Source organism: Malus domestica, chromosome 07 (genome assembly GCF_042453785.1).
Source record: "Malus domestica chromosome 07, GDT2T_hap1".
NCBI lineage: Eukaryota > Viridiplantae > Streptophyta > Magnoliopsida > Rosales > Rosaceae > Malus > Malus domestica.
The window spans coordinates 34,573,376-34,586,157 of NC_091667.1; the positions used below are offsets into that span (position 1 = coordinate 34,573,376).

Below are 12,782 nucleotides of genomic sequence, written 5' to 3' on the forward strand. Positions count from 1 at the left end.
AATGATCTTTAGATAATGATAAAAATAAAAATAAAAACGATTTCTGATTGTGAAGTTTATACGGTTAAATAACGTCTCATTGGTGTGGAACGAGGGCATTCCTCTTTACTGAAAATGAGGGAGGTTGTGAATCCGTAACAAAATGTAAAACTAGGAACTACATTGATTAGGACGCATAGTTGATTCCATGCCCATTTCATATCTCACATTCTTGATTTTTTATTTATTTTTTTTAATTTATAACATTAAGGAGAGGAGAGGGTTCAAAACTATTAGAATAATTTAAGAGAGAAAAGAGTTTTAAACCAGGAACGGATGGATAGAAATCCAACACCCTATATCTACTAACTAGGTTATTGGACTACATGCTATATATTATTGAATTCTCCAATGCATAACTTCACTCAGTAAGCAATAGTAAAACATTCCAGTTAATTACTATAGCTTTTTAATTATTTTCATTTATAATAACTTAACTAAGAGCTCATGTGATTAACGACCGTTCTTCCCGTTCCCATGGAATAACAGGAAATTGACAAAACTTCAAAACCTAAAGACAACTTGATACAATGAAGGTTCGTCCCGCCACTCCGGCCAAAAAATAGTACATAAATAACAATTACAAGGTTTAGAGGGATTATGTGATGTGTGAGTGGAGAAATTTTTCAGTATGCCAAAAACAGTCTGCTATACTAAGTGTCATAATTATACAAGGTTGAATTTTTTTTTTAAGTATTCAACCACTTGTATTATGACATTTGGTGTACCGGCAGTATTTCCAGTAAGTAATTAAGAAAGTGCATGCAAATATATGAATATTCCATTATTATATACCTCATTGTTTTCAGCAAATGATCAAGTGCCATGGCTGATGATGGCTACATAGTAATTAACATTCATTGTACAATTCGAGCATATGTAGATTACAAATTATAATACATCAATTATTTATTTCCACCCAACCAAAAAAAAGAAAGAAATTACAAATCCATAAACACTTTACGTTCACACATCTTTAAAGACGACACAGAGGTGCTGAAAGCAAATCTCATGAATGACAATTATTGAGCGTTATAATAGAGGCTTCAGACTGAAACTAGCATGCATGCATGCATGCATGCATCACCAGTCGAAGCTAATGGACTCGAAGTGCAAATTATCTGCCAAACCAGATGAACAGATTTTGGCAACGTCATGTCTCATCTTCCTTGGCCCACACACCAACACTCCAATATCAGATCCCTCGGCCTCCAACAGAATTTCTGGATTGCAAACAAAAACAATAATTTATCACTTATCCAAAAATGTGTCGTTACAAGAACATGGACATGAAAATGGTCGTTAAATTAGCGATACAGAATAAGTTGGATAAAAAGCTTATTAGTGGCAAATAACTCATTAGTTACTAATTAAGACTAGAAGCGCAATTAATTAACTTACTCTTGAGATCAGGCCTTGTTCCATACTGCACCTGGGTTTTTTGAGCAATTAGGGTTTCAGGATGGTGTGGAAGGCCTTCAAGTTCTATGTCATGAGTTGGTACTTCCACATTTTGGATTGGCTTCCCTTCCAAGGCATTTTGTTGTCTCTTGCACCAAAGAAGAATTACACTAGATACCAGGAAAATACAAGAACAGACCAGAAACATGTACCAGAGACAGGTAAAGGAGTAGTGGTAAATTTCACCAGTGTTGTGGTCAATCGGGTAAATGTAAAAATGAGTGGTAAGTCCCAAAGTAACAAGAAACAAGACGAATGAGGACGTCACTATTGCACCAAGCCATAGCCAATTGTTTGGACCTAAAACCCTAGAAATGGGTGAGTCCAACGAGTCGGTCTTAAATGACACCGTTTGGATGGGCTTCCAAGCCAATGCCGGCGGCTGCTCTGTCTCTCTGGTGACATAGGCTTCAATTTGCAAATCTATGAGGGAAAAATCAAAAGGGGTTGAATAAATAGGAAGCAAGAGTTGTAGCATGGAGAGATCATCTGTGTTCTTGAAGGCACATATGAGCCGCACACGTGGCAAATGGGAATCGGGTTTGGTGGTTTGGAAAATAATTTCACGGATTATGGAAATGAGAGAAGTGATTCCACTCCCTCCACTGAACATCACCAGAGCCTCGTGCCTTAGAAAATGAGATGAAACGGGACCATAAGGTCCTTCGACAGAAGCTTGGATTTGATTCACATTTGAAGAGAGTTGCTTGTAGAGTTTTTGAGACCAACCGCCTTCACTCTTGATGACAACACTGAGATTGTGTGGCTCCATATTAGGGTTTGAAGTCACTGTAAATGGGTGCCATTGCAACTTGGATATGCTTGGCACGTTTATAAACAAGATGCTAGTGGGATTATAATCCAATCCTAAAAGAAAACAAAAAAGTAATGGTATAAATTCACGGGTGAATGACACGGTTCATATTTTTAAAATTTAGGATATGATATTAATGAACCAATACCTAACACATATGACAATGACACGTAGACTAATGCGTTATAATATGAGTGAGCAATAGAATTACTATTTTCCAAACCTAGCTACGGTATAATAGCTGATATTTTCTAAACCTACCATATAATATGAAATTATGAATACATAGATACACATGAAACACGTAACAAGTATAAATGCGACATATTTAATGATGCCTAAAGCTAAAAACGTTACTAATACACGCGTTATAATATGAATAAGCTACAAAGTTGATATTAAAATATTTAATGACGAATAGTTACCTTGTGTCTTGGCGAAGTTGAGCTCAACGGTACCACATGGTAAAACACGAGCTAAGACTAACCTGGCTCGTTGGTACGATTGTAAAAATCTCAAGTATCGATCGACGATGAAGAGGAAGATGCCGGGGAGGAGCATGCAGAAGTAGGAAGCACCAACATGCAGTACGTAGAAGAAGATGTAGAGTGCATAGAGATGGTGAGTGTAGAAAAACAGTTCAAACATTTTACGCCTAACACGAGGAATGCTTGTGATCCACATGGCCATTGCCAACACAATTGCAATCTCCCCAGCTACATTTGATACGTAGGTTTTGCTCCACTGAAGCAGCTGCAATTAATTAACGTCCAGCACATGTTAAAGGGTTGACCACAACCTCTTAATTAGGTAAATTTGTAGTAAGTTAATTGGATAGGGAGTGCTAGTACTGGTAGTTCTTGTACTATACAAACGTATGTGAGCGCCGGCAATGTGTACTTGCCCGTATTTTTCATAGTACTCAAAGCATATTAAGATTAGGGATAGTTTAGCTGCGGTCCTTGATCCCTAATTGTTATAGACTCAAAACTTATGTGTTAGATTTTTTATTGAAGTCTCTCTCCTACTACATAAATGACATAATAATAAAAGAGATGCAATAATACCAATAAAGACTCAACTGTTTTTTTTTTTTTGTTTTTGCTTTCATTTACACTACCAATTTAATTATTCAAAATTGCTTATGGATTTTGATATATATATAATTGCTTATGGGTGCATTCTAGATTATAAAAAAAAAAGGAATTTTTTTTATTTTTATAAAATGAGTACATTTATATAATAAAATTTGGCCACATTTTATATATAAAACATTGGTACACTTACATAAAAATGTGGGTACATTTTATATAGAAAACAATGGGTACATTTTATATTAAAAAAAATAAATACATTTTATATTAAAAAATGGGTACATTTTACATAAAAAATGGTACTTACAAAAAAAATAGGGATACATTTTACATATAACAAAGTGGTACATTTGTAAAAAAAAAAAGGTACATTATAAATAAATTATGGGTACAAATAAAAGTTTAAAAAAATTATGAGTACAAATAAAAGTTGAAAAAATAAGGGACAAAAAGAAATTAATATATGGGTACAAATTAAAATTTAAAAGAAAATTGGTACAATTTAAAAAATGGTTGCAAATTAAAAATGGGTACAAACTAGAAATAGAAATGTATGATAAAAAGTTTAGCCATAAATATAATATATCAAATGTACTGTTTCTAACACTAAATGAATATATTTAAAGGGAATTGTTATTGGCACTCCAAAAATCTCATTTTGCACTCCAAACTTTCTATAATTAGAAAGAAAAATACACTTGTGAGGAGTGTAGAATGAGATTTTATGAGTGCTAATAACACTTCTCTATTTAAAAATGAAACTTAATTATCTTGACATGTAAATATTTTGTTTTTGTATAATTAATGGCGTTTATTAAAACCGAAGGACCTTGATCAAAATTTGAAAATGAATAAAATTTTAATCAATGGAGTAGAAAAAATAAGGATGGAAACCTAATTATTTTCTAATTATTTTGAAACCATGCGGATTGATCAAGCCGCATTTGGTCATAGACTACCAGTGAATTATAATATCAGCTAGCTATTAATTTAATAATATTTCTCATCCACGATAAGATGAGATGAATTTTTTTTCAACTTCGAATCTCATATCATCCAAAGATTAAAGAAACGAAAAGTCAGTATAGTTTATTGTCATGTTTATTGATGATGAAAACTATAATTTTTTTAGTATACCAGCTATTTGTATATATATATGGATCGAGTTAATCATGCTGATGAATCAATCTAGTTGAAGTTGTATTTACTTGCATATCCGATCGACTAGTTGAATATATAGCCGTGATCGTGAAATTCATTTGTAATAGATATACGTTATTCGAAAGAAGTGGAATATGAGTGTTTCTCCATGGAAACACAAGTCATGTGCACTACTACTTATAAGAATTTATATACATAACTAAAAAATAAATCATCATGCATGAAGTCATTTGGTTAGGATACATATCATCATGATGAGCTAAATAAGGGTGTAGAAATCACGTGTGAGAAAATTCCAAAAAGATATCTTCCCTAATTCTTGTCCTTGTTGTCTACATATGTTTTCATATAATGATTCGCTGCTGCCCTAGACATGATATTGAATTTAAGTTGAACCACACAATTCTTTTAAATTCTTCCCTTTTGAAATTCTAAATGAGGTTAGAGATTCTCTTCTCACAACTAGAAAACAAGACGATTACTTTTCATGAATCGCGTGCATAATACAACCAAATTAAGCTAAGAGCTAGTAGCTATATACCAGAGTAATTAAGACTGAATGAATTGATTAAAGATAAAAAATGATTGAATTTAGTTAATTACCAGAACCATCTGATTAGTCATGGCCCAGTAGATGACGAACCCTACGGTATGTGCAGCAAAGAGGATCATCGAGAGATGGCCGAGCCAAATATGATACTTAATACTTGACTCGGATGTCAGCCCGAAGAGAGGTAAAATCGAAGATCCTCGAGTTACAGGGAAGAAGAGAAGTGCCCAGCAAATGTTCCCAATGTAACCTAATCTCAATGACACACTTCGAAACTTCGCTTCCCACCTGTCATATAATCACTATTAATTAACATGAATTTAATTGACTAAAATCAAGAGAAAAAAATCAAGTGATCATATCATTCTTTTAAAAAGCATTTAAGAAAGGATACATACATATATGTATGTATGTATGTATATATATGTATAAGTATATGTATTTATACATGCTTACACTTTCTCGCCAGGCATATGCATATGGAGTTGGCCGAAGCTGACATATAAGTAATTGGCAAGAGACCAGACCAAGAGTGAAACAAACATGAGTCCAAAAGCGAGCTCTATTGCAGTGACAATTCCCAGAGGAGCCTTCACAACCACTGGACGTCTCCAAAATGCTAATCGATTTGTCTTGACACCGGTGGTAGTAGTACTGCACCAGTCAACGATGGTCGATGAGCATATTAACAGAATTATCATGTGTTAATTTGTATAGAAGTTGTATTATAGTGTAAAAACCTTGTGGACGATGGTGACCTAATTGATTTCTTTTGGAGATGGAGATAAACACAGCTTAAAGCTGCTATTAACATCACTGGGAATGAGAAGAGCAGAAGATTAACCCCTGCAATTAATTAGTATGACACAACACAAGGTTATATTTTAAGCATAATATGAACCTTAATTAAATTGATTAAGCAAGCAACTGTAATTAAGGAACAAACAAAACCTTGTTCTCCAAAATATGTAGAATTGAGCTTGCTTTGTAAGTTGGGCATCCAGCCATTTTTGTAGGTTTTTGTAGGCATCATAATCCAAATCACAAGCCATCCAAGAAACACCACAAGGAAAATCAATCTTAAAATTGACACTGTCCGGTTGCTCATCCTTCTGTTTGAGAGGAGTGTCAATGAGAAGCTAGCTATTCAGAAATATACAATCTTCTGCTGTGCAAGTGCAACAGTGCAACTATGAGATTTGCAATTTATAGGCGAGGGTTAATCGTACATTAGGGTTGAGGAGAGAGGCATTTGTCATGCCCATTTACAACTCCTTGATAAACGTGTTACCTGACGATATCAGATGGTGTTATTCACACTCCAAAAGCGTCATCATACGCTACTTTTAATTTTGTCAATCCAATTATTGCGAGAGTGGACTTTGAGCTACTAATAAATCAATTCAAGTGAAATGTAAGTATTTTAGGAATGCACATTGGGATTAATATGAGAAGAATTATTAGATAAATTCAAGTGATGAAGAGTGCATAATGATGTAATGAAAATTTTAACACGAGAGTACTTATTAGTTAATTTCGAGTGTATTATGAAGAACTCGTGATAATTTCTTTTTTAAATGTGAATAACAGTTATCACTCATAATTCAATAATTTAATAACTTTTCCATATAAAATGCTTTTGGACTCTAATTTCCAAACCTCGAAAAGGTATGATGTGAACATAATTACTTAATTTTTTTTCGGAGAATGAATCTCAGATTGGTGGAAGAATGGACATTGCATGAGTTTATAAGTAAATTTGGCTACTTTTTGTATTGCTAATTGGTTTTATAGTCGGATCTCAACTTCCTTCATGGTATCAGAGACATTGTCCCCTTATGAAACCCAACAGCTACACGTGCTCTTTATTATCTCGTTTGTGTTCCTCTTCACTTATAAGTTAGAAGTTTAGGTTCGAATCATGAAAATATTGAGTTTGCAACTAATTTATTCATTCACTCCCTTAGAGTATAAATATATCGTTGTATAACAAAAATGTTTGACAAATAAAAACATAATTATTTAAACCAAGGGAGATTCAAAACCAATTTGATACATACTATTTCGTTTTTCACTTTTTGGTTGCGGTTTTCTTTTTTCTTTTTCTTTTTTTTTTTAAAATTAAAATTAGTTATCAAATAAGATTTCAATTTTCAGTTTTAAAAAAAAACTGAAAATGAAATATTATCCAGCGGCCATAAATTAATTTGAATATTAAAATTTCAATTATATCCTGGTTTCTGTATGACCATATGGAATATGCCACATGCAACATTACTAGATTAGAGAGAAGAGTAGACTTTTTTTGTGGGGTAATGAAAGTACGGTTGACAATGGCTGCATTCGAGCCGTGTAGTACAGGTCGTACACCATAATAGTTGACATAAACACAAGATCAGTACATTAATCATGTTTTTTGGATATGATAAACAGATACACGTATTACAACGTTGCTAGACTGATAATACCATGTAAAAATGTGATTGTCACATCAAATAATTATTATTTGAGTAATGTTAGAGATTAAAATTTTAAATCAAATTTGTAAAATAAAAAAAATATGTCAATCAATACTTAATTTATAATCCAATCATCAGTTATCACATTATTAGATTTACATAATTAATTTAAAAATTCAACTTCCATATCATTATTCAATTCATTTTATTCCATGTTTAATTAAGAGAATTGTTATTGACACTTCAAAAATCTCATTCTACATTCCAAACTTTCTATATTTGGAAAGAAAAATACACTTGTTAGGAGTGTAAAATGAGATTTTTAGAGTGCTAATAACACTTCCCTTAATTAATTGTCGGAATGCTTTATCCATATTTTGTTGGTCAACATTCATTACTAATTAATTAATTATTCCTAAGCTCAAAGATTTTCCTGTTTGGATGAAAATAAAAAAATAAATGACCAAATATATTATGCAATGTCAAATAGATGATTCCAAGTTAATAAGGCTTCCTATTTTGCGAGAGAGAAAAAAAAAATAAGAAGACCTTTACCGTTTGGTACGCAGACGGGACGGAACAAGATGGGACGGGACGGGACGGAACAGGATGGGACGGGATGAGACGAAACAGGACGGAACAGATGATGTAAATATTGAAAAAGATAAAGAGAAATTTTGTCATAAAATGTTATAAATTTGTGTTCCACAGATGTGGAACAGGTCGTTCCAGGGAGAAGAGGTGGAACGAAAAATCAACCAAATTTCGTCCCATGGGACAACCCGTTCCACAGTTTTTCCGTCCCGTCCCACGTACCAAACAGTATAGTACACAATCTTATTTTTTGCTTTGCAAAGAGGTTATTTCTAGGATTCAAATATGTAACCTTTTAATCACAAAAGAGTAACCTTTTTATGGTGCCAAAGCTCGCCCTAATGCCGAGATGACACAGTAATAATATGTAAACCAAATTTTCTGCAAGTGTCTGAGGACTATCATTCCAAAACCACTGCCAAGAAGTGTTGCAATGGCAACTCCAAAATTGCCCGCAAGGATTGCAGGAACAACCAACGAATCCCATCCTTTGGACCTCGCCATTCCGCTGCTGTCGTTGGCCCTCCGACATTGGACGATTATTTGAACTAACCGAAGTAGCCTTCCCAATCCAAGTACCATGGCAAGATGGAGGGTTACTTGAACTAGAGCAAGGAAAAAGATACCAGGCGCGGTGTTGATGACATTCCATACGCTCCCGCTACCCCCCAACACTGCAAAGAATACCTGTTGCAAAGAACGCCCCATGTAAAAGCATATCGTTTCAAAACGCATGCTAGAACTGAAGGTAGACCAACATAGAAATGATTCAGATAGGTGGTTTGATTGAATTATACCCGCTGAATCAGTAAAATAACTCCAAAAGCTGGGATAGTTTTGTAAATCCCAAACTGAATCAACTGTACTGTCACTATTATGTTCAACCGGGCCAAGTGTAGGAAGATTACAACTTGGAATTGAGCAGATTTATCGATGGAAGCAACATTCTTATTGCAAAGATGTGTCGGCTTCTTGCTTCTGCTTCTTGGCGCTGTAGCCCTCCTCCTCCAGAGCCTTCAATTTGTTCTTGATTGCTGTAATTTTGGAGCTCCGGCTCATCTGTCCTGAACTAGTGCCAGAAGCGCTCGTTTTGGTGGCCTCGCCCACTCCTTTGGAAGAATTCTCTGCTGGTTCTACCAAGTACTTGTCACTGGAAACGCGGACAACCAGCGGGCGTCCACATGCTAGTCTCCCATGCATCTTCTCCTTGGCCAATCTTGCTTCCTGCATGCTCACTTTAACTGTGGAAATCAGGAATTGCTTGAAAACATAACTGATAGAAAAACAATCGACTGACTTACCTCTTTGCTGCTATACTAGATGAAAGCAAAACCCCGTGGCTCTCCGCGCTTTCGGCCACGTGTGTGCCACAGAAAGTCCTCGGTTATAATCTTCCCAAACGGAGAAAACATCTTAATTAGAGCAGCCCTGGAAAATGCAAGAGCAGGATCTATATGAAGTATCATAACCTCATAGTACTAGACTAGAGCAACAAAGATTCAACTCCAAAGGTTTACTTACTCCGTTATTCTCAGATCAAGGTTACCAATGTAGATTCTACTTTCACTCTTTTCATCAAAAGAACCATTAGGATCCTGCATTAGTCATCACCACATTCCGTAACGCTGTACTTCAGCAGGTAGATCAGATTGTATAGTATGTTCATACCAATGGTTTTCAATAATGGGACAATAAGTAATCACTTTATATTCTCTTTTTACTTCATAAAGCAATCTCTTTCAAGGAGACTCCCGTGCAAAAGATTTGTTCAGGCCATAAAAAGTGCCAAAGCAAAAACCTTGGTTACGCAGATACAAAAATCCTATCACCTTTGAGTGGTCTAATGGCCCATAATTCAGGTCTACAGTTCATACAGAAAACGACAAAATCAAGGGCCATTTTCAGAGTCACCAATCACCATAAGTAGCCCCAAACAGGGGCTTCAAAGATACATATCTCCCCCAACCCACACAAACATACACAATCACCAAGACATATCAAATAGCAGGTACCACGGGAAATAAAAAGATGGACAAATCCTTTGCATTTAAGTAGCCTTGCATTTGATAGAGCTTGCAAGAGCGTAAAGAAACAGTCTTTTTCAATTCATCAAATTACCCCCTCTCTTTCCCTCCCTCCATCCCTCTCAAAGGTTCAATTTCCAGCTCTAACAACTACCAAGACTAAAAAATCCAACAATGCAATAACCAAAAGGCAGAAACAATCAGCACAAGTACAGAAAACCTACGATGCATGGACACAGACACAGATACGGGGATATGACACGACATGACATGGGGATACGAGGGATACCACCGTGTCCATGCATCGTAAATTTACCATATAATCATACGTTACATATCTCAACAGGAAAATGGTTTCTAAACATACAGGCTGCAAAAGTTTAAGAAAAATAAAAAGGCTTGGAAAATAAATTTACCATTGCAGTGAAAGGGGAATATGATGACAGTTCAACTTCAAGTTCCAGCACTCAACAAGTATATAAGAATCTTCGGGAATTTACCAGAGTCACGCTTCGTGCACCTGCAAGTAAATAAATTTATAATAACAGTAAGAGCCCCTTTAGTTGACCTGATATGAAACCCTAATTACAAGATTTTGGAGATTACCAGGTAAGGGAAGCTAAATTACACATTGATCTGAGACGAACCCCTATGTACAGCATCGGAAATTTAAAAGATTGATACTTTTTGAGAGAATTTGGTACCTGCGGGAGTTATCCAAAGCAATCCTGCGGGAGTTATCAAAAGCAATCCGGCCGGCCGGCCGTCGCAGAGAGAGAGAGTCGAAGATTATCATATGGCGAGATAGGATGCGGCGCAGGGAAGCTGGGCTGATGCTCCGGGTGCGAATGTAGGAGTCATAGAAGTAGAACAGCATAAGATAAACGACGTCGTTGTGATTAATAAGTAAAATAGAAAATTTTTGAAAGACACATGAACTTGTACGTTTTTTTTTTCAATTTGTTATATGAACTATAATTTAACTGATTTATTATATTAATTTTTCGAAATTATTATTTTGTCATCTCATCCTAACTTCATAATATTTTTCTTCCAAAATAAGTCATGTTATGAAATTTCAAAGGTATTTCGGACATTTCAATTCTAACATGATTAACGGCATTGAAGTGAGCCTAATGTCATAAAAAAAATTTAAAACGAATGCGACATATTTTGTCTACTAGCCAAAATCGTTTGGTTCATACCAAAGAGAAGTAGATAACTTATAAAAAGGGGGTCAAAAGTCCCAAACCAATATATTCTCCTATCCTAATGTAAATATATCTTGTATTTAATATAAAATAAAAATAAAAAAACTTGTGAAAAGATGCTCAAAAAGTCTGAAATAGCCCTAAACATAATCACATGACTTATTTTGAATTTAAAACTTAACAGAGTTAGAGTGAGATAACCAATGATGATTTCAAAAGAATTAATATGACAAATCGGTTAAGATTTTGTTTTATATGACGAATTGAAAATTATGTATAAGTATCCTTTAAGGATATTGGGTGATTTCTCAAAATATGAATAAGTATTTCTAATGTAATGAGAAAAACGAGTTAAATTAAGTAAAACTATATTGGCACAATACAAAATGTGGCCAAAACAGTCTCTAGTGATGATTGACATCATCTAAGGAGCAATAGTTGTGTTATTGTGATCTTATAAAATTATAATTAGTACTTTTAAGCAAGTTTTTTTTCTTTGTAAATTAATGATAATTTGTAAGGCAAAGCCAAATTTTGATGCTCTATTTGTGAGAGGTGTCAATTTATGAATTGAAATGTCCTTAAGAAAACGACTTCAACCCACCAACCTCAATCCAAATTTCAACAATTTGGTCCACCACCAATCACTCTGTGATTGAATAACGTTCGAAATTTGGAAACTTTTTTAGTTAGCACACTAGCATCTTGTTAAACATTCACGCGTGCGGTAATTTACTTTTTCAGATGTTATTTTTTTATTTTTGTTTTAAATATTTTTTCATATTTTTATTTAAAAAAATTAAAAGGAAAAGTTGCCTATTACGTGGGTAGTTTTATTCCGTTAGTTTAGATTTTTTTTTTTAAATTAAATTGTCCTAATTAGAGAGGGGTATTTTTTGAAATTATGAATGATCAACCATTTTTGTCTTTTGGCTTTATAGATATACTAATCTTTTGTCACATGCGTGCATGTGACAATTGAATTATTTATTTATTATTATTATTATACTTTTTTTTTTAATTTTACTTATTTTAAATATTATTATTGTTTTAAAGTATATTTTGAAAAATAATGAGCGTTTTTTTCCGTGCGCAAACTATGAAGATTTTGATCTTGTCCATCCAACAATATCTGACAGCTAAAGGATTGCCACATCTTTAATTTTTCTCAGATCTTGTTGGATGAACAAGAACCCTTGCACAGTATTGCAGGGGATAAAAAACTAAAACATCCAGATGATCCTAGTCCTATATTAGGACGCGTGCGGTGTATTTTTTCACACCTTAATTTCTATGGACCTAAAAGAAATACTTTTATTAAGCATACGAAAGGTAGGGACTTTAGGCAATGGTGAAAAATACACTAACGTAACAC

The 12,782-nt window shown here is 34.3% G+C and overlaps 2 protein-coding genes across 8 annotated transcripts; both read right to left on the reverse strand.

Moving 5' to 3' along the window:
• Nucleotides 1-808: 808 nt before the first annotated feature.
• On the reverse strand, nt 809-6,370 carry LOC103439802 (ferric reduction oxidase 4-like). Its single transcript, XM_008378419.4, has 7 exons — nt 6,071-6,370; nt 5,860-5,965; nt 5,576-5,773; nt 5,173-5,407; nt 2,740-3,067; nt 1,441-2,367; nt 809-1,262 (listed from the first exon to the last, which is right to left on the reverse strand). The coding sequence occupies exons 1-7, from the start codon at nt 6,225-6,227 to the stop codon at nt 1,123-1,125; spliced, it is 2,091 nt and encodes a 696-aa protein (XP_008376641.2). The 5' UTR covers nt 6,228-6,370; the 3' UTR covers nt 809-1,122.
• Nucleotides 6,371-8,406: 2,036 nt separating this feature from the next.
• Nucleotides 8,407-11,060, reverse strand: LOC103439800 (uncharacterized). 7 transcript variants are annotated; one of them, XR_011583177.1, is made up of 6 exons: nt 10,803-11,014; nt 10,613-10,716; nt 9,694-9,767; nt 9,474-9,600; nt 8,970-9,407; nt 8,407-8,859 (listed from the first exon to the last, which is right to left on the reverse strand). XR_011583177.1 is itself a non-coding variant. In XM_070825502.1 (6 exons), the coding sequence occupies exon 5, from the start codon at nt 9,370-9,372 to the stop codon at nt 9,121-9,123; it is 252 nt and encodes an 83-aa protein (XP_070681603.1). In that variant the 5' UTR covers nt 9,373-9,396; nt 9,474-9,563; nt 9,694-9,767; nt 10,613-10,716; nt 10,901-11,060; the 3' UTR covers nt 8,407-8,859; nt 8,970-9,120. The 7 variants fall into 7 exon arrangements, 6 of the variants coding, with proteins under 6 accessions (XP_070681603.1, XP_070681602.1, XP_008376638.2 ...); XM_070825502.1 differs by having other exon boundaries at nt 8,970-9,396; nt 9,474-9,563; nt 10,901-11,060; XM_070825501.1 differs by having other exon boundaries at nt 9,474-9,563; nt 10,901-11,060.
• Nucleotides 11,061-12,782: the final 1,722 nt, after the last annotated feature.